Source organism: Piliocolobus tephrosceles, chromosome 1, assembly GCF_002776525.5.
Source record: "Piliocolobus tephrosceles isolate RC106 chromosome 1, ASM277652v3, whole genome shotgun sequence".
NCBI classification, from domain to species: Eukaryota; Metazoa; Chordata; class Mammalia; order Primates; family Cercopithecidae; genus Piliocolobus; species Piliocolobus tephrosceles.
This window is the reverse complement of record NC_045434.1, coordinates 33611070-33633899: the sequence shown is the minus strand read 5'-3', so window position 1 is coordinate 33633899 and position 22830 is coordinate 33611070. Positions and strand designations below refer to the sequence as shown.

Sequence of the window (22830 nt, the reverse complement as noted above, 5' to 3'; positions counted from 1 at the left end):
GTTGTTGAGGATCTGAGTGATTTTATCATCCCTCAGCCTCCATAGCTTGTGGCTTGGCCCTTTCACACCTGTTTCTATTGCTCCTCTTGCTATGAATTAGCTTCTTTGTCTAGTCTATTCTATACATCTTTCTCAATTGCAACGCTTTTATATGTTTGACACTCCATTTACTCATCAAGTCACCTCACTCATGACCTGTTCTGACTTTTCACAGCTTCACAGTGTTTCCAACTTTGTTCCCACTGCTGTTAAATGTCCCGCCTTCCTCCCTTATTCTGACTCCTTAGTGAAAGAAGCAGATGGGTCTAATTTGTTACCATAGACCCTGTTTGTTCAAAGCTTTCGTATCAGGTTATCCCACAGGTGAATGTGATCCTAGCCTTCCTCTGGTGGTTATCATGGGGAGGTGGGCTTATATGGTACACTCCTGCTCCAGACATAGGTCAGAGCCATTTCCTTTAGCAGAGGCTGAAAAACTGATTTCATGATTTCTTGTTTTCAATACAACAAGCAGACTAAGACCTAACTTGTAGAGATGTTAGGAGAATCAAAATATAACATAGGCACCGTCATCGTTGTCATCATCATCATCAAAATCGTATTTTGCACTTACTATGTGCTAGACATTGTTTCAAATGCTTTCAATATATTTTAACTTATTTTTTATTCTCACCACACTATAAGTAGGGTTTGTTATTACTCATTTTGCAAACAAGGAGACTGAGAGCATAACAGGCTGTGTGATTTATCCAAAGGTAAACAACTATTAGTTTGCAGGACCATGAATTGAATCAAGGCTGTCGGCAGAGTCCAGATGCTATACTTTGAGAAGCACTCCTCTCCTGACCCGTAATGAGCACACAATGTATATTTAGTATGTGTCATTTCACCAACTTTTGATGTTTTGTTGACTTTTGACTGCTGAGACTCATCTGACACTTTATTTTTACTTTGACACTAAGAACACTACAAGCACTAGGACCGACAACCATGATGGAACACAAATTTTCTTTCTGTGGCTACACCAGGCAGCTAACCCCAGAAGCTTAGACTCTGTTCAGCTTGGCTAATCCCACCTGCTAACCTTGGCTTCAGTCACACCACCTCACAGCTGGTGGTGGGTGTATTGGCAGGGAAGGGAAAAGTGTAGTTGGGGAATTCCAGCCTAAAATTGTGAAAGTCATGTAACAATGAACTTTGCTTCTTCATATACAAACTTTTGCACTTTTGCAGGAAATTTTTAGAAACTAGAAAAGTATTTTCAAAGCATTATTGACATCATTGATTTTTTAAAATCATTGAGTCATTTCTTCATTTAGATATTGATTATTTAACACTGCTTTCAGGCTTCAGAGTTTTTTAGCTACTGAGTAGATAGGAAATGAATAAGACAAAGTTCTGCGTTCAGGGAGAGTTTAATCACATTATTAATGCTTACTATTTGAAGAGGGCCCTTGGTAGAACTGAGAGACAAGTAGTTTCCATCATCTTTTCCACTCCTTTTCAGTCTTTACATCTTCTTTGTAAATCTGTTTTTCTTTTTCCTGAAGTTCACAGAGGCCTTCTGCTACCCTCATCTCTGCAGACAGCAAGAAAAATAGCTAAGAGGCCAAATTTTCAAAAGGATGCTGATGTCTTTTAACAAGTTGATGTAATATTCTGTTCAGCAATCTAGTTCACTTGATATAGAAGCTAGCAATTTACTTTCAAGTACTCAGTTTCAGAAATCCCTGAAGATCCTTTTGAAAGCAGGAGTCATAATTTCCATGAGGTTTCAATCAATATTAGAAACTGGTAATATTCACAGTAATAAAGCTATTGCTCACTAAGCCCTCATTGTGTCTCCAGCACTGTATGGGGTCATTTGCATACATACTATCAATCAATTTCCATAGCAACCTTGTGAAATAGCTATCATTTCTTCCATCTTTCAGATGTGAACACTGAGACTAAGAGAAAGTAAATTATAGGCCCAAAGTCACATAGGCTGCGAGAAGGGAAGCCAGGATTTAAGGCAAGTGTATCTGACTCCAAACTTGACTCTGCTACACAATTCTGCTACTTGGTGGTATTAGGGTTGGATAGTTTCTCCAATTTTCCAGGTTATGGAATAATTTTACTTCTTTTAGCTAGCACAGTAGAAACCCTTTATTTGAAGACTAGGAAGGAACATAGTGAATTGGACAAGGTGCTGTCATGGTGAGGTCTATGAGCTGCTTCAAAAGGTAAAGGAAGAGCTGGATTGGGCAAGAAGATCAAATATTGCAAAGAAGACTGAGATTGGCTCTGAGAAGAACTGGTCATTGAGAAACCAACAAAGACTATAGTTTTATGGTATTGAATTTTAGTGAGGCAGTTTACAGCAAGGGCTTTGCTCTGAGACCAATTTAAATCTTAGTTCTGCCACTTACTGGATCTGTTTATTGACCTTGGACAAATTACTTAATCACTCTAAACTCACTTTCCCTATCCAAAAATGGGATTAAATCCTACTTTATAGGGCTGTTTTAATTATTAAATGAGATGATTCTTTTTTCTTTCTTTTTTTTTTTAATTATACTTTAAGTTCTAGGGTACATGTGGATAACGTGCAGGTTTGTTACATATGTATACTTGTGCCATGTTGGTGTGCTGCACCCATCAACTCTTATAAACACTTTCTATACTGTCGGGCCCATAGGGAAGTACCCATTAAATATTAGCTCGGTAAACTCTTGGGGGGGGGCGTCATGCAAGCTGCCTGTAACAATCTTGCATACAATGTGTGACCCAGGGGCCATCAGCTTAGGGAGTCAGAAGAGAATCTGTCATCATGGCAGCATTTCAGAGGAGTCCTAGAGGATTGTGCTCAGGGAAAAGACCGAGGCAATTAGGGATATCAGGACAACAGAATAGGGCGATTACAAAGCTGGGATTCAGTCACATCCATTCAGGGAATTGTTATGTCACTTCTGTTTCATTGTTTACAGGGTTTCCTACCAGGTGTCTTATGATTTAGGATGATAATTGAAGTCAGGTCTGATAATTGACATTTGATACCTACCAGGTATCTTATAATTTAGGGTGATAATTTCAGCTCCAACTTCTCTGGAAGAACTTCATTTACTAATTTATTTTTTAATCAAACCAAGTGATGTCATTTAGGGAATTCCATCACTGCCCAGGTATCCACACATACGAGATTGTTATTACTCTCATTCGCAATGGGAAAAAGAAGACTTAGAGAAGTGGCTCATGGCCAGCATTGATGTAAGAACTCAGAGATTCTGAGTCCTGATGCCATTACCTTTTCTCCAGATCACACTACCTTTCCCCCACCCTCTGCTCATCTCTAAAATTGGGGGTCTGTCTCACAGACCCAAAGTCACCTTTAAGTCTGATCTCAAACACACACCTATGGGCCTTGGCTGGAGACGAATTAGACTTAGGTATAGCAAATGTAGCCAGCCATGTGTCCACAGAGAAAACCCTAACATGGACAATGACAGGAATTATCTAGGCCAGGAGTCTGTAAAGGACCAGATGTTAAACAATTTTAGCTTTATAGGCCATCCAAGCTCTTTTTCAACTACTTATCTCTTGCCAGTGTAGTGCCCAAGTAGCCATACACAGTATATAACTGAATGCATATAGCTGTGGTTCAATAAACTTCATTTACTAAAACAGGCAGATGCATGTAGCTGTGTTTCAATAAATTTTATTTACTAAAACAGGCAGTAGGCCACATTTGACCTGGAGGCCATAGGTTTGCTGACTTCAATCTAGTACATTCTCCCATTTTGTCTGCAGAACCCACATAAAGACTACGACCTAACAACTCAGTAGAAGCTTTAGGGTTCTATTTGCAGTGTGAAAGAAAATAATTTGCTAGTTTTAGCCAGACCCCCACAGATTGATTATAATTGTCAGTTAAAGCACTGACAAAAATTGTTCTTGCTAGAAATTCAAGACATGTGGTATTCACAAATTCAGGTGAAATGCAAGCACATTAGCTTCTCCTGAGAGACACTGATGAGTTTAGCAAAGACAGATGTTAATGAAAACAAAACTATGCTTAGACTTGACAAGAAAAGTATAAACAGGATACTTATTAGCAAATATTCTAGTTTTTCTTCCCTGTGAGTCTGATGGCTCCTGCTTGGTTTCAACTTTGAGTGCACAGTAGACATGTGTGACATGCTTGGATATGCTAAAATACCCCCTTATAGCAAAATACCTCATATAAATACGTAAGAATAGAAGTGGAATTATGCTTCCAGACATGGATGTCATAATAAAGTTGGTTTGTGTAAGAACTGTTACATATCTTTAAGAGTTAGTGGTGGCTCTTGGTCTTGCTGCTAAAGTTTAGGGTGAACAAAGCATTTTTAGCCTTGCCTTATAAATTAGCTGTGACACATTTAAGTATCTGCTAAAGTTTGTTAAATGGCTTACCCATGTGACAGGCAGATGTCAGTAGCCTTCCCCAAAATTGAAAGGGGTCTCTCTCTCTATAATAAATCTAGGAGAGTCAGGTGCCTCTTGCTGCTGCCTTGCTATTTATGATTTCTCTCCTGATGATACCTCTATCACTGCTGCTGATGTCCATGAATAGCAAAGGATGAGTCAAGTAGCCTTCTCACTTGGGATGAATCAGATGTCAGTTTATTAATATGTTGTACTATGGCTGACAGTAGTAGATGCTTCACAGAATCGTATCTGGGGCCTGCTGGGCTCTGGCTCCCAATTCTGACATTTGGGATTTGTATAACTGCTTAAGGTGGCCTGAGATGTGAGTTCTGCTACCCTAATACCATAAAGAAGACAGAGAAGACAGGGCTCTATGGGCTATATGGGAGATCCATACGGGATATCAGTCATCAGATCCTTATGAAAGGATTCAATCTTCATTTCCTCCATGTCTGTATCTTGTCTGAGGAAGAAGTGGGAAGGATTTGGGACTTAGATATATAGGCCCTTGGGATTTGTAAGAGTGAACATGTCATAATTTGGCATTTGTGGGTTTTCAGACACATTCTTACATGAGGTAAGCTGTCATACAGAGGAAACTCAGAAAAGCTTTGTGTCCCAACAGTGATGTGAAAGCATCCATCTTTCATTCTCTTTTTATTTCCTAAGTGTCATGGAATGTATATATCCTAGTCATCATCCCTGGGATTTCAGCTGGCTATATCCATCCCCAGCCCCTCTTTCCTCAGTGCTCTGTGGCTCAGAGTGAACAGCCTCGGCCTCTGAGGCCCCCAGCCTTTCCATGGCAGGACCACCCTCCTTGGACTCCACCTTGGGTTCAGATAAGGCAGCACCAACAGGTCCCAGTCAGGGCTCTGCTGTAGCTTTCATAGCACAGTGACGTGGGCCTAGGACCCAGCTGTCCTCACACAGACAGCATTACATCTTCCTCTTCGCACTTGTGACGAAAGCTTGCTGATGAGGCAAGCAGCCTAATGTTGCGATAAGACTACTGGATTTGAAGTCAGGAAGCTTTGATTATAGACCTTTTTCTCTCAAAAACGTGTGAAACTTCAGGCAAGCTCCTTGACCTTCCTGAGCCTCAGTTTGCTCACCTACACAGGAGAGGCTGGAATGAGATAAGTATTCTCAAAACTTTGGCATTCATGTTTTATTGGCATATTTTTATGCAACCTATGTTAGTATTTTCTGAATATTTTTATTTAAATTGACTCGCTTTTTCAATTTAAACTTATTTTGGCCTTATCTGAGAGAAATATGTCAATAAAATCAGGATTATTTCAACACAGATTAGGTAGATAGTATTTTATACAAATAAATGATAACATAAAAATGTCCCACCCCTTTAACAGCAATTGGCACACCCATACCAGGAGCACATAGATGGGCTATGTCCTGTGCCTTGGGGGTCCCGGGCTAGCTGAATTTGTAAGTTGCCTTCAGCTCCCACATTCTAGGAATGTGAAAATGAAGAACATATGGGACACTAGCAATCCCTGGTTGACACAGAAAGAAATGCATGAAGAAACTTTCTTCCATTCCCTGCAGCAACTCTGCTTTACTTTTTTCCATTTATGAGTATGAGATGATGGTCTATGGGCAATATGCTGGGCTTGGCAGGCTTGTATACAGGTTGGGTTGAATGGAAGAAGATCCATCCTGGGAGGGAGCTATCACATCCCATTGTGAATCTTTGACTGGTCCTTTGGAGGGAGCCTGGTGACTTTGAGCCCTTCACATGGCCCAGTGGGGGCTCTCTGCAGGCGCCTTTGATCTGTGAATTGTTGGTTCAGAGCCATTGCCTTCAGCCTGCTCTGCTCCTCTGTGTCTGTGTCTCCAGCGAGTCTCTCTAGACATACTGTTAGCCTCTGCTAGCATGAAGTGTTCTAGGAGCCTCCTGGTTTGATTTAGGATGGAGTGGCTTCCCCACATTAGGGAGCAGGCCACAGGAAGTGCCTTCAGCCTCCAGCTTTGGGGGATTTGGGAAGGGAAAATCTCCCAGAATTGCCTCTGGAGGCCTTTGAATACTCCCGGAGGGAGACATTTATTCTCCTCCCTAAAATGACTCAGGTAAAGCCGGTGGCAGAGTGATTCCTGGCAGGTCCAGCCCAGCCAGCCTTTATATAATATAATTCTTTCTTACGGAAGTATTGTTTTAGTTGCCCCATGTGCCCTATTCCCAGGATAACAGTTATGCCTTAGGGGGAAAAATATTTGCTTTAGAAGGAAACTTTCTGGCAGGATGGTGGACTCTGCCTTGCTGAGTAACCATGCTGGGACCTGCAGGGCATGTCTCAGATTCCCCTTTTGGGCTGGCCTTGCTGGTTCTCAGGAGAGTCCCTGGATCAGGGGAAGACAAGGACAAGTCAGTCCCGTGTTGCCATTAGGAGTGAGAGGCTCCTCTGAGGTACTGGAGATTCAGCACCTTTTCCTCTTTCTTGCTTTCCTCTTCTACATCCTGAGCGCCTCTGGCGGCCGCCCTTTGAGAGTTCCTTCGCCTCTTTGATCAGGCTTGATTCTGATGTTCCTTTTCACCTGATCTCATCTAATGAAAAAAGTTAAGAGTGGGAAGTGGGCCATGTAGCTGTTCCTGTGTGATACTGTAAGTGCATTCAAAGGCCTGTATTTTACATCTAGAAATTTTCATCAGCATCTGTGTTAGATGCTGCCTTACCTAGCTAATCATTCCAGGTCACTAGGGTTGAAAAGAAAGAACACGCCAAAGGAAAATGACAGTTACTTCGCTTGAAGATCTTCTGAACAAGTAGTGCATTTTCATTTTTTAGGAACAGGTGGATCTCAGTCTTCCCATTCATTCTTATTACCCAAGTTTCCACTTTCTGTAACTGCAGACTCATTGTCCTTATGCCCAGCATGGCCATGGGATCCTCTTCTTGTGCCCTCCTTTTCACCATGCTCTGCTTATTTTATTTTGTAAACATCTCTAGACTCCCTCTCTTCTTTCCCTCTCTACTACCACTATAAGTGCAGGTCCCCCTCACCTCTCACTGGACTAATACAGTGGTTTCCCCCTCTTCCCTCTTGTCTTCTGATTTGTTTCCCTAAAACAATTCCCTTCAACCACCATCAGGCTGAATCTAATAAAATGCAACTTGAACTATGTCCCCTCCCTGGTGGAAAACCTTGAGTAGGTCCCTCCACTCAGAAAGCTAACTTCCAGGGTGTTAAACCTTTCATGCCTGCCCCTCATCTCCTCCACTCCTTGCCTTCCTCTCTGTGAGCTATCCTGACCATCAGTCATATGTCGTGAACCTCCCTTGCTATTTAATACTTCTGTGATTTCACTTATGCTGGCCTTTTGGCTGAGAATGTCTTTCCTGTCCTCTGAGTGAGGTCACCTCTTTCTACTCTTTTTAAAATTCAGTTTTGCCCCATGACTCCCTCTAGGAAAGTGTTTCTGATCCCCTTTTCTCTCTGGGCTGGGTGAAGTAGTTTTGTGCAATCCCTGGTGCATATTTCTGCATCATCCTTACCTGTGCAGAAGCCTACCTCCCCTGAGTGTAAGCTCCTTGGTGGGAGGGATTATGCTTCTCTCAGTCCTAACCAAGGGCCTGGCCTTTTGCTGAGAGGCTGAAAGGGACTTTGGGAATGAACAGACAACCTTGCAAGGAAGGCTAAGCAAGTCTGGTAATATGGAGAGCCGAGGCTCAAAGAGGTTAGATGGCTGAATGGCTGGTCAGTGGCACTGTTGGGATTGGAACAGTCAGTCAGTGTTGGGATTGGAACAGTCAGTCAGTGATTGGAAAATCAGTCAGTGTATTTTCCCCTCTCTCCTGGACGATCTTCAGCAACATGTTCTCTCAGGCCTCCTCTATGGTCCTGTGCTCCCTTTTCTCCACTGAACCCTCACATCTCTTCCTCCCTTCACATATTCATGGAACAGAAACCTTAGGGGAAGGCTGTCACTCACATGTGAAGTGGCTAGATCATGAGGCCATCTCACTCTTCCTCTGCGTGTGTGTGCATGTATACGTATAATTTTTTAAGTTGATACTGAGCAAAATTACTACAAAAGGTTTTCATAGTGGGAACTTTAGTTTTGAGTGTCACGAGGCATGGTATAAGGGGTGGGATGAGACCACATGGTGTTCTGCAGTGAAGAGGGCTCCTCCCAGAGCCCGAATATCCAGGAAGTCCCTGACTCAGCCTTCCGGGCAAAACCAACAGCTCCTGGTTTTCCTGTTCTCAGTGGCTGCTTTCACACTTCTACTACAGTGTCACGATGGCTGGTCTGTCTGCATCATTTGTAAGATGTGCCAAGTGCATTTGATAGTAATAATAGGTAAAGTGCTGAAAATTGTGACTGGTTTTCTTTTCTCCATTAGAGTGGAGTCAGAGTTTCAAATGACCTACAATAAGGTCATTCTCACTCAACTTACATTGTGTTATACTTTGCTGACTGAGAGAGATAAAAAATTGGAGTTACAGCTGGTGCCAGGGGAACATTGAGCCTTCAGTGTGCCAATGGGGTCTACCCGGTTTGTAGCCTGTATCTCTCATGGTATGGTGGCAGAAAAAACTATGGAGAAGTGTTGGTCCTGACAGTGTTTGGTTTTCCTGTTAGGCCAAATTTAATTTCCCCAATTATAGAATGAAGTTAAGAAGAACTTCTCCATCCTACCTGTAGTCACTCTGCAGAAACAGAAATATAAATGCAAAATTAACACTTTTGTTTCTAAGAGAAGGGACTTTTATTTTTGCACCATTCACTTTATAAAGTATGTAGTGCAGCTACATGTATGTAGCTATAATTAGATTCTAAATAGACATTTTTAATGTGATTACAAGTTTTGACTTCTCTGGTGTTGATACTCTACGCCTGCAGACTTCTAAGGAGTAGAGCAGGAACAGTTAGATTAACGTGCAAGTTAGTTTATTTTACTAGAAAAACAATCTGTCACTATAAGTGAGCCTTCAGCCGTCTCACAAATGCTGGCTAAAGGCACCAAAAGATAGGAGCTAGAGTGAGGTTGGGTAAAGAGAAGTCTTCACACGCTCTAAAAACACAGCTGTATCCTCTGGGTGATGGATCTGTAGCATGCACCTTGCATTTGAGCATCCTCATGGGTAAGGAAACCACCACCTGACTATAGATAACTTTCTCCTGGGAGGACTCCATGACCAAGGGAGTGCCCCTCAGAGTGATCCAGGAACCAGCAGAAAAGAAGGAAGAGAGATTTTCAGATGGAGGTCTTCAGTCTGAACTGACAAACAGTGTGAACATAATGCTGTTTGTGTTTTGTCAGCCTCAGCAAGTCAGCTGAATGTGCCTCCCTGGAGTTAATCAAGCTATGTAGCATTCACTGAGTGTCAGCCCTGTGCTGGACATTCTGCTAAGGCTGGGGCTGTGGAAGGAATTTAGAACTTGGTCTCTGCCTGCAAGTCCAGTCAGAGCCATGATACAGGGAGCAACAGAATTAGGGATTAAGGATTAATTGATAAATGTCCACATATGCATTAGGAATTGGAATAGAACAACATGTCTGAGAATCAGAGTAATCAAAGTAGGTTTCAGGAAGGAGACGGATGTATGCTGCAACTTGAAAGCACAGAAAAGGCATGGGTAGGGGAGATACAAAGAAGGACATTTGGGAAACGAGAAAGCAAAGGTTCGGAGATAGGCAGATATAGACCTATTACCCCATACCTGCTCTTTCTCCCTTTTCCTCTCCCTCCCGTTTTTCTCTCTTTCTGTCTCTCTCTCCCTTACAACAGAACTGAATGTTAAGAATAGAAAAAATAAATCACAACTATTAAAATGTAGAAAGAAGAAACTCTGTGAACACTATGATCTGAATTAATTTATAATGATGTTGCAGGTTGGCTGGGAATGACCCCATGGGTTCAGGAAAACAGGTACAGAATTAGGCAGTCGGCCCAGCGGATGATGTCTGCCTCGTCAGTTGTCTTGGAAGCAAGAACCCCTGACTGCGTTAGTATCACACAAATGTCTCTGGCTGACCTATGGATTCCCTGCATGATCGAGCCACTCATCAGCAAATCAGAACCTGACAAACAATAGCAGAGTTGAGCCTTTTGTCACTTTCTCTGGCAGGTGGGGAAGAGCTGGGGCTCAATTTCCAGCTTCCCTTTGCTCCTGCCCATCTTTGGCTGGTGAGCACCAGGCCTGTGCGGGAGGTCTTGGTGGGAGTAACCAGCATTTGGCTGTTCTGCTGGGAACAGAGGCGACCATGGTCAGCTAGTGAAGAAATCAGGCCTAAGCAACAGACTCTCTACCTGCACCCCACTCCATCATAACCCCCATCCCCACCTCAAAAAACAAAATGAAACAAACAACAACAACAAATGCCAGTACAAGAGAGGAAGCCTGAAAAAATAGAAAAACAAAGCTGACAGCCTGGGGCTATGGGTGGGTAGGATGCCAGGGAGAGAGGAGGTAGGACAGGGCAATTGGGTGTGTGTGTGTATGTGTGTGCGTGCGTGTTTCATTTCTTAAAATTAATGATGGGAAGGATTTGAAGACTTGTACAATAGCTTTGCCAGCAAAAAATGTAATTAGCTGAAGACAATATGCTGCTGATGTTGGAGCTGGTGGCTTAACGAAGCCCGTCCTAATGAGGATGTCAGTACCTCATTCAGAGATTGCCTTCACAAACCAGGCCTCTTCTTCAGATTTTGTGCTTGATTAGCTCCAGAGAAAAAAAAATTCAATTTAATAATTTTTTAAAGAGGGAGAAATAAGAGCCACAGCACTCAGTGTGGTGCCCCAAAGAAGACTTTTTTGACTGCCAGGGTTTCTCTTCCTTCCCCTGTTTGATGCCAGACAAAGCTTGCTGGCAAGGAGTGAGGGGCTTGGAAGGGATATTGGCGTATGATGCTCTAATCGTGTTCGTACGTCAGCATCTCCTCTCAGCCCTTAATTTCCTCTTCTGTTCCCTTTGCTACAATTCTTGAGCTCTAATGTGCATCTTACTTGGATGCCAAGATTGAGTCACAGCTGGAACATTACAAGGGATATGACCATGGATACCCATTTTTCTCCCAGGGTTTGGATTAGAATTTGGGGCCTGTGATTAGAATTTTCTGTGGTGGATCAAATCAGTTACCAGTTGGAGGAAGTTTATGAGCACAAAGCAACATATACAAGTTTTGTTAACCTCTGTTTTTGACTGGCATTAAATGACTTGCACTGGGAAAGGCCGTTGTTATCTTTTGGGTTCTAATGCAAAACATGGCCTGTGGGCTTTCTCCTGTCTTCTCCAAATCTATCGGCTAGCACAGTGTTTTTTGTGTGTGACCTGACTGTAATGAAGTTCCTAGTTTCCCTGAAAGTTAAGTCTGACAGGTCTTCCCAGTCTGTCTTATATGTATGTTGTTATACTGTGGAAAGTGTTTATTGTTCTTCTTATGTCTCCCATCCCAGAACGGGGCTTACAGAGAACAAAGAGACCTGAGTCTGTGTGCATTAGTGTCAGACTGTTCTCAAGGAAATGGTTGAGCATCTGTACTCTCAGACTCTGAAGATAGTTGATTTCACTTTACATCTACCCAAGGGCAGATATCTCCATAGAATTTTCGCTGCCTGTGTCAAAATGACAACCTGACAAGTGTGATCCTCCTTGGCCATATTGGTTAAATTATTGTTTAAAATGTTGTATTTGGCCAATCCGATGATCAAGCTTAACTGGAAAAGATTGCAGGCATCAGGCAGTGTAGACAGTACTGAGTGTAGACATTTAGGGATCCTCACTTGCATAACCTCAAGAGTTAGTTGTAGAAGCAAGGAAGTCTGGGGTTTAATTTAAAGAAAATGGGAAGTTGAGTGATTAGAACCCAGACCACAGTGGTGGGCTTCTTTCTATGTGACATGGTCATAAAACAGCATCATTAATGTCAGTGGTTGAGTCTTAGTTTGGCCTCATACTACTATGTAAACTTGGGTAAGTTACTTTCTAAAAATGGAAATTGTAATTTTTACTACTTATACTTATTGGTAGGACTAAATAAAATAATGAGTATAATTCATTAGGTGCTATGTCTGGCATGTGGTAAACACAATAAATAGTAGTTGTCATTAGTATTACTTCTTTATTGTACCAGTACTCTAGGAATAAGGCAGTGTGTGAATAGACTAACAAAATGAGGCAGGAGTTTGGAGGAAGAATTAAGCACATATAATGGGATTAACTATAGGAAGCTGAGAAATGCTTAATTCTTTTATAGTGGTTTGTGGACTTTGAGATCATCACAAAACTAGCCATCAGCTATGTGATCTTTACCTCTCCCAGTCTAGGGACTGTGCTGCTGGAAATCCCACTGTAAAAGAGAACAGGGGCAGGATCCTTGAATACTTGACTGGATCCTGGCACAGCAGATCTCACGGCAATCATGAAAATCAAGTTGTACCTCTCTGTATGAGACAAGAATATGATCAAGGCCACACTCCATGTGAAAGGCCTTCTACCTACACCCTGACTCACAGGCATCTCTGAATAGTGCAGCCTTTAAGGATCCATCTCAGTGTTAGCTGGAGAGGAAACGGATCTTCAGGGTCTTCCCTGGTTCAGATAGTGATACTGATGAATATGTACCAAATTCAGAGAAATTTTGACATCCTGGCCCTGTTTCCCCTCCTATTCCCAACTATGTTATAGGCTGTTTACCTCTGAAGTCACTGGAATCCCTACACATGCCCTGCATGAGGTCTTCCTGCAGTGACTAGTTTTTAATGCTGTTGATTTTCATGTACTCAGCCCCAGCCGCTGCCTATGGAACTATCAGCTCTCTGAGAACCTCTTTTCCCCCATTAAACTGGCCTGCCTGACTTTGAGGAAACGGAAGAAAGAGGGATTTAATAACTCCTTTATGATCTGAGAAAAATAGGGATCAAGTCTAATGGTCATTAGCATATACTGTGCCCGCTGCCTCTTCCCCTACTCGTTCAATAATTCCCTTAATGTTTGGTCCTAATGGAGTATATTATTATTATTATTTTATTTCATCAAGATCACCTACTGCATAAAAAACAAAGAAGAAAGGAGGAAAGGAACGTGGCCCAGAATAGGCATTGAGCATTATCCAGCTGGTGATATTTATTTATTGGCTTCATGCTTGGCTTGTGAAGTTTTGAAGGGCTGGTGTCCACAGCCCGTGGAGGGAGCCTGTCTCATGCAGCTCTGCCCATGAGTTGCTGAGACAGCGACCTGGAGTGCTTCTACTTCCATGTGGACCCTTTTATCTTCCAGCCTGTCTGTTGTGCATAATACACACATTAGTGCGTGTGTATGCACACTAATATCCACACACATGGGTTATATGTGGGGCCAGCCTCTTAACACATGATACTAATTGGGGTGCCATCCATGATGTCTGACTAGGCAGCGTCATCTCTTAGAAAATTATTACATCTGCATCCAGAGGGATGAAGGACCTCAGGTCTGCCCAGGCAGCCTGATTCCTTACTGGTCTCCTACACTGCAGAGGTGTAGGTCAGTCTTTGGAATTATGGATCTATGGGCTGAAAACCCAGCCCATGACGAGCTGTTTCTCTGTCATCCTGCTTCACCTAGCCCTGCTTGGCCTTAGCACTCTCGTTAAGGCAAACAACAGGTAACTGTATCTACTAATGATGAGAGAGCTCTAAGCAGCTCACGGACAAATGCGCTCCTTTGCTTTTCTTTGGGATGACAGAGTCAAGGGTCTGAGGCAAGAAAAAAAAAATCTCGAGAATGGAAAAAAGCAGTTCTATAAACAGAATCTGAAAGAGTACAACTTGAAATAGCCCGGGCTGACTCCAGCACACTAGCCTCCAGCCACTGTCCCTGTAGGGCTCCAGGCTCTCATTAGACGAAACTCCTAAAGTCTCATACAGGAATTGAAGACAAACTTTCCAGATTAAAGAAGAAAGACGATCAAACCTAACGGTCTTAAAACTTTTAGAACTAGGAAAAACAAAATAAAACAAAATTAAATTAAAAAGTAATTACAAAGCTAGAGAGTTGAGTTTCCTCCCGAGAGGAACATAGCCTCTTTAGGTTGGAAGGACTCAAATACCAACCTGCTTAACCTTGAAAGGCTCTTGGTCTTAGCCTTTGCCTCTTGTTTGTGGAAGGTTGCCTCATCCCTATATTTACCCACCAATGGCATTTTAATGAGACAGAATTGGGGGAATATCCTATTTCTTCCCTAAGCTTTGGATACTTGGTCCTAGGGACATGGGGGAAGGGGATGCTGAAGCATCTTGAGGCAGCAGTCAGCAGTAGTAACTACCCCAGTGAGAGGTTAACCAGGCAGCACGGGCTGGGCTCTGCCAGTGGGGCATGCAATTCACACCAGGAGCCCCAGAAGACATATTGAGGCCTCTTAATTAACATGGTGGCCTGTGGCAACTGGAAAGCCTTTCCACACGATTAAAGACTTCAGAAAACTCCCAAGGGGAGGTAATGTTCCTAATAATTTATAAATCGAACTTGCTACTTAATATGCTTAAAGTGTTTTCACTTGTCTTTCATCTGCAAAGGATATGGGCAGGGGATAATGGATTTCTATTCACCAACCAGCATAGAAAAGAAAATCTGCCAGAGAAGCAAGGACATTTTCTCTTCTAGTTTGGGTGACTCCTTCTGGCAGGAAAGGGATCTTCATGGTCAAGAATGTGTTATCACAGTTTTCATGATATCCACTCATTTCAGAGGCCTTTGTATGCAATTGGGGAAGAGGGGATCTGCTTGTGAGGAGATCATTGGCTACATGGGGTTGATGACCTGCTTCTGGTGGGTCAGCTCCATCATCTCCTTGGTCTGTGGTTTGTGACTTTGCTGGGCAGGAGGAATGCACAGGCATTTTGTCTACCCTTAGTTTACCAATGCAGAGCCATTTCCTGTCTGACAGGGATCAGTGTTACAATCAGAAAATTTTCAGATTGGAAGAGTCATGCATTTCTTTCAATCACTGAATTTTTATCGATGAAGGCTTGGGTTAGGTTCAAAGCGGTCTGCAATTCGCACACAATTACACAGCTGCTTAGCCCTATTATTTTACTGGGGTTCTTCATGTTGCTAGTAATTTAAGTCTAGTTTTCTGGTAGGCTCCATAGTATCACAGGATCAGAAGGGATCTTAAGAAGTTATCCATCTGCTTTATCCATTCCTTATTCCTGAAACGTTTTGGTTCTAGATTAGGATATGCCCAGATTTTCCATGTGGGTTTGCACAGTTTTTCTGTTCTTGTTCTGCCTCTTATAAAAGATATGAGTGATATCCAGAAAAAAATATGAGTGATTCTTGCTGTATCCGAGAGAGGGTGTTTACCTCTGACCTTGGGGCATTGGTATTAAGACAAAACAGGAGACATGAGCTACCAAACTCTTGTATATGATTCCTATTTTGTAACCACTGTTTAATTCCTCTAGGAATATAATTTGAATTCAGTATGTCCATTGCCTTGAGGAATAATTAATTCTGTCTCAAATTCACTCTTCTGCTTACTCCTAAGGTAAAAGTAAGCTTTGAAATGTGAGCTGATTGATTGGCTGTAGTCTCTTGACAGATGGTAGCTGGAAGCATAATCTCAGCTTTTCCATTTCTCTGCCAAGGGTTCAGAAAGCCCAGGTGACTCTCTAAACTTTGTGACATTTAATAGATCCAGATTCTTTTATTTTAGGATTTATTGATTATGTGACACTGATTTGAGAAGGATTCCACTGGTCCATGGGGTTGTTACCAGAGTATTACCTCTAGTCCAAGATATCTTCATCTACCACAGTGTCTTTGGTTTGAAGAAGAGAAGTAATGACTGGCCAGTGCCTGTGATCTGTTTTTGTCTTCCTTTTATGCCTGCATTTATCTTTAAAAATCAAATTATGTAGATTAATTCCTATAACTAAAATATAAACTCCATGAGATCAGGAATTATACCTGTGTTACTCACTGCACTGTCTTCATAACAGTGACCACTGAAAAAATGCCTTGCTAAAGTAGGCATAAGTAAGTGCTGGTTGAATGATTTAGTAATAAATTGAATAAATGAGTCACCCAACCAGCTAACTTATACAAGATTAGCTTGTAGGCACAGAGAAGATGACCATATTGAAATATATTGAAAGTTGATGATGCTTCTTCCTTTTTTTCCTTTCTTTTTTCTTCCTTCTCTTCCTCTCTCTTTCCTTCCCTTCTTCCCTTCCTTCTTTCCTTCCTTCCTTTTTATTTCTTCTTTCCCCTCTCCCTTCCTTCCTCTGTCCCACAATTATTGACCATCCGCTTTATGCCAGGCACTGTGCTTTACCCTGGAGCTATAAAAGAGATAGATTAGACATGGCCTCTGCCCCATAGCCCCTGCCCTCTGTAGTCTAGCAAATGAGATAGACAAGAAAATCAAAGGTAAATGTACTTGTGGTTAGAATTATGTGGAGGGTTCTATGGAAAGTGCAGTGAGACTAGAGAATGGTTAGGCGCTGAAGTCGTGTCACTGAATTGACTTTGAAGAATGAATAGGAGTTAGCTGAAGGAGGAAAGTATGACCCATGACCCAGGATGAATATACGGGTCAGATAATGAGACAGTCTTGTCATTGGTCCAGAGGACTGGGATAAGCATAAAGGAGAGATCTGCTTAGAATTTTCCATCCTTCGGCAATTACCATCAATGTTATGTAACACATTGGTACATAAAAATTCTAAAATCTACAAATTATCTGACAAACCTCATACTACTCTCTTAAGTAAGTGCTGAAAATGTCAATTTCATAATAAAATAAAAGCTGATTTCATTTGTGTGGTATCTATTACAGCCAGTAGAAATGATTTATTGATTTTTTAAAAGAAAAATGTATTTTAAAATGCCACATTTTTTTTCAAGGAACTCGTTAATAGATATGGGTTTCTCATATACCACAAACATGCTTCTAGTTACCAAATGTTAAACAGTTTTGAGAAAAAAATCAATAGAATAATCAGAAAACTCATGCAAAGATGAATAACGAGCAAAACAATTCCATGTTTTGCAGCCAGTGCTTACAGTCAGTGTTTCTTTTTTAATGTTCAGAGTTTACAACTTGTAACTTGTTGCCTGAATCCAGATATACTGTAATGTTTTGTCTTTGTTTTTCCAATGGCCATAAAAATTGGAGCTAACACAAATAAATGAAGAATACTTTCTGAACACATCTAGGGTAAAAAAGAAACTCAAAGCAAGACATGTGCATGTGAAGAACCCCTGTACACTCTCTGTAAAGCCTTGTGTGATAACTGCCCATTCTGTTTGTCAGCGTGCTCATGAGCAGACGTTAAGTAGAAGTCTTTTGGGAGCTGAGTATCCAGAGGACAATTGGTGCCCCCAATAAGCTGTGTAAGATGTATGCATCTTGCCTTTCTCTTTTCGACTTGGCTATTGGGATGCTTCCAGCCACAGTCTTTGGCCTAGGGTTTCTTTCCATTCCATCTGCCCCCTCTTCATTTCACTAGACTCTTTGAAAGAAAAATCCTGGAGTATCCATGACATTTACTGAAACTGCTTAAAATTCTCTACGAAAGTAGTAAGGTTAAAAATAATGAACTTGGCTGGGCTCAGTGGCTCATACCTGTAATCCCACCACTTTGGGAGGCCGAGGCAAGTGGATTATTTGAGGTCAGGAGTTAGAGACCAGCCTCATCAACATGGTCAAACCCTGTCTCTACTAAAAATACAAAAATTAGCCAGGTGTGGTGGTGTTGCCTGTAATCCCAGCTGCTTGGGAGGTTGAGATGAGAGCATCACTTGAACACAGGAGACAGAGGTTGCAGTGCGCCAAGTTCACACCTCTGCACTCCAACCTGGGTGGCAGAGTGAGGCCCTGTGAAAGAAGAAAGAGAGAAAGAGAGAGAGAGGGAGAGAGGGAGAGAAAGAGAGAAAGAGAGAAAGAGAGAAAGAAAGAAAGAAAAGAAAGAAAGAAAGAAAGAAAGAAAGAAAGAAAGAAAGAAAGAAAGAAAGAAAGAAAGAAAGAAAGAGAAAGAAAGACAGAGACGAGGGAGGGAGGGAGGAAGGAAGGAAGGAAGGAAGGAAGGAAGGAAGGAAGGAAGGAAGGAATTGTCCAAGACCTATGGTTTATTGAAAAATGTAACAGTAACTGAATGTGAGCCAAGTCCTCACTGTAGAAAGACAGTTACCAAAGTGGTAGACCCCTGCCTTTTCCTAGTACAGTGGTGGGCCTATATTTTCTTACTACTTACTACCTGCTCAAGCAGGTGGAGCATTTCAGAGGAATTTATGTGTAGTGATCTTACAAATAATTATTACAAAATATTATTAAATAATATCACATATTAATGTCATATCACTTTAAGGTATATTATTATTTATAAAATAGTCCACAATTAGTAAGCCATTGCAAAGCATTTTGACATCTGTCACCAATTTGGGTTACAGAAGCAGAGAACCCCTACCACAGCTTGAGTACCTGAGAATCCTTTTTCAAATGCTTGTGCTGAGTTTTACCTATTGACTGAAGCTTATTCCTGGTAACTGATTATTAGAAAGCTGAGGTCATCGAGAGTCACTGACTCTAAGCAGAGGATGCGTTTTTTCACTAAAGCAAAATTAGAGAAGCTAAATATACTGGCTTAGCAAAACAAAAGCTTCTGTTCTAGCTCCCTATAAGTTATGTTTTTAAGAAAAATGAACATAAAATATTCTTAATTTAGTGTCTAGGCTCCACACATGGTAAAGAGAATTTTGGATGAACTTACCAAAATGGCCTGTGAGAAGAGCAGTGAAGGAAGATCTGGGACTAGAGCCAGTTCTGCACTGTCTAGTTCTGTAGTTTCTCTGAGCTTTGGTTTTTTCATCAGAAAAGGAAGGGGCTGAACCTAGAGATGGATATGCAGTGGGTCCCTAAATTGAAAGAAAGTACACATTTCTCATCTAAATTCAGCCCAGTTGAGGGCCTAATGGTATCTTTCAGGCATGTAGTGATATAAATAGTCCTATTTTAACACAGATAACTTAAAATGTGAGTGTTGTCTTTTTACTACCAACTAATCTTGGATTTGGATGCTTAGTAGGTGCTTACTAAAGGTCCTTTGTTTATGATAGCTCCTCCTTTGAGCCGCTGTCAGCTAGATGTGCACTTCGAATATTTGAACTTTGAGTATTTGAATACTCTTTTTCTTCCAGAACTGACAATAGGTCTGGATGTATTGATCCGCACTCTCCTACTCTGTCCTCTTATGATCTGTAAGATAGATGCCGGGGCGTAGATGTCTCTCCAGTGAGCCATGCTCATTCTGGGTGACTGCAGGCTAGTGCTTAAGAATATAGGCTCTGAAATAAGAGTTGTGGTCTTGTTCCAGTCCCACTGCTCATTTGCTGTGTGACATTGGGCAAGTTATTTAACCTCTGTGCCTCATCTTTTTCAAATGTAAAATGGGAAATTGAGTTGAAAGTGAGGAACCTTTTGAACAAGTATCTGGTACATGGTAAAAGCATGATAATGGACAGCTAATCTTGTTTTATTACTGCATAATATAGGGAATGAGCCTATGCCCCAGACCTCATCATAACACTGTTGTGACCATCTGAAAGGAGAATTAGAGAGGAACAGTGGAAGGAGCTCCTAAAAAAACCTACGTGAGCAAAAAACATGGTGTTTTAGCCATTCCTTAGAGATTGATGCTTACACTACTCTTACAGCTCTTTAGGGAATAAAATTACCTCTCGTTTTCACTAGCCTAATTCAATGTCTGACAACTTCTCTCAGTTGGGAAGTTATTCCTTCCGTGTGGCTTAATTACCTACTGTTGCAATTTCAATTTGGGGTGAAGGAAAAGTTAGCTCTGACTCTGAGATACAGGTTCTGTTAAAAAAAAACAAAAACAAAAAACTGTTGGGTTGGACACAGTCACTGTCAATGGGTGGCACAGCACTGTGGAGGCGCTGTGTCTTCTAGGCAGTATTCTGTGGGGTCCCAGGAGCTCTGCGTGTGTGTCTGCAGGGCTGCCAGGATAGATGGGAGTGGAGGTGGCAGTTAGCAAGGAACTAGAATACTTGGCTTTGGACTCCTACCCACAATGGAACCTGAGCATGTTTACTCTTTCTCTGTACTTGCATTACTTGCATAAGAGCTTGCACCAGGAGAAAGGGTTCTGCAAAAAAAAAAAAAAGAAAGAATTGAAAACCAGGAGGTCAGCATATATCTGTCCCCAACAAGTCACATGATATAGCCTGTCACTTGGCAGCTGACTCTATTGCCTCATGTCTCTGCTCCTCTGTGCTGCCTGCTTGAAAGTGGGAGTGTGTGTGTGTGTGCGTGTGTGTATTCCTTTGCTTACAGTGATGGTGAAAGAGGGAGGATAAATAGGAAGATTTTCAGGGAAAGGAATTTTATAAATCCAAGGCATAATTATTATGAGACTGGAAAAGCCCCTTTAATGTATTTGGGGGCATACTCTTGACCTAGTCTTATGCAGGTGGGCCCCCTGGGAATTAGTAGAGGATTTTTATCTCTAGCTTATTTGATAGGGCGGTATGATTGAAGCCCAAGATTGAGAGAAGAACCATTTGGCACATGCTAGCCTAATTAAATGGGTTTGGAAAGATATTGGCCAAAATAAAGCGAGTGAATAGAGATTGTGCACTGGAAGATTTATGCCCACCAAGTGCCGTGCAGCACCAAGCTTGAAGGCTGTCCCTCTAAATGCTGCCCCGGTGATGTCAAGGCCATGTGTTCAGTCTCACTGAGTCCTGCATCCTCACCTCTGACAGGCAGCAGAGTGGTGTCCTGATTTGTAAGGAATGACCTTCGAGGTGTCGGCCTTTGAGCACCAGAAGGTAACTCTTCCACCAGCCTGACTCCAGGACTTGGGTCTCAGTCCCTTCCCCTGAGCTTTAGTAAGAAGAGGGAACATCACCCAGGACTGTGTGGTTAAGGGAAATCTGTGACCCAAAAAGTCATGTTCAAATAATGAGATTCCTCCCCACACTTGGTGGTAAGTTCCTGATGGATGTAAATTTCAATTCAGATTTGTCAATGGTTTTTCCTGCTGGGCCAGTTACTCAGATGGAGACATTTAAGGTTATGCTGAGAGCAACTTTGATTATGTGAGATATATTATGCTAGGCACTTTACATAGTTAGCTAACCTAATTCTTACAACCACCCTGGGTGGTTAAGTGGTGTCTTCTCCATTATACAGATGAGGGATCTGAGGTTTAGAATTTATAGGACACACTGATAATTGGTGGAACCACTGTTAGAATCTATGATTGATCTTTAGACGTGAGACAGGAAGAAACCAGATGCCACCCCATATTGCTAAAAAAATAAAGTCCTGAAACCAGCTTTATGTGTGGCAGATTTGACTTAACAAATAAACCCTTTCCCCAGCTGAAATTACACACACACACACACACACACACACTCACACACACTCACAAAGACTTCTTTCTTCAAATTGTTTGCTAAGCCCAAAGGAACTGGATCACTTGAAATGATGCACTGGTCATCCCCGCTCCATTTTTCTCTCACCCTAAATACGGTCACAGCAGACTTTCCCTTGACTGCTGAATGATGCTTGCTACAAATGCTTAATACAGTTGAACGAATGAATGCATAAATAAGTGATGAATGGTGGTGGCGGAAGGAGCAATGACTCTTTGTGGGAGGAGCCTGCCCATCTTCCCACATCCATCTGTGGTCCTCTCTTCCTAGGGTGGCATGATCGCTCTGCTGCTGTCCATCTTGTGCCTGGTGATGATCCTGTATACTCGCCGGCGCTGGTGCAAACGCCGCCGGGTCCCCCAGCCCCAGAAGAGTGCCAGTGCCGAGGCAGCCAACGAGATTCACTACATTCCATCTGTGCTGATTGGCGGGCATGGACGGGAGAGTCTGCGCAACGCCCGCGTGCAGGGCCACAACTCCAGTGGCACCCTGAGCATCCGGGAGACACCTATCCTGGACGGCTATGAGTATGACATCACTGATCTGCGCCACCACCTGCAGAGGGAGTGCATGAACGGAGGGGAGGACTTTGCCAGCCAGGTCACGCGCACCCTCGACTCCCTGCAGGGCTGCAATGAAAAGTCGGGGATGGACCTCACACCAGGTGGGGATGGGAGAAAGGCAAGGGGCTGTTTGGTCCTTCATCTCAAGGAGCTGGGGAGTGGGTAGGAACAGCTGTGTGACAACAGCTGGTTGTCCTATGTAGTGTGATGTGGCAGTGCCCTTCCCTAGATGGGCAAGAATCACACGTTGCCTGAGATGATGAGAGCTGTTTTCTAATCTAGAAAACCAGAAGAACCATGTAAATTGGATCTCTTTTCACTTTCACCAGGCACTGGAAGCAACATACTGTAACGTTCAACAGAGGAGTGAGTTAGAGCCATTTTAGTGTGTAATGAGCAACCCTCTG

General features: G+C 42.3%; 1 protein-coding gene across 3 annotated transcripts in view; it reads left to right on the top strand.

Moving 5' to 3' along the window:
• ASTN1 (astrotactin 1) overlaps positions 1 to 22830 on the top strand; it is a 320502-nt gene that overhangs the window by 120889 nt on the left and 176783 nt on the right. For all 3 annotated transcript variants that reach the window (XM_023231254.1, XM_023231253.2, XM_026447749.1), the window contains exon 3: positions 22131 to 22524. In XM_023231254.1, the coding sequence (XP_023087022.1) occupies positions 22131 to 22524 (394 nt within the window). The remainder of the gene's footprint in view (positions 1 to 22130; positions 22525 to 22830) is intronic.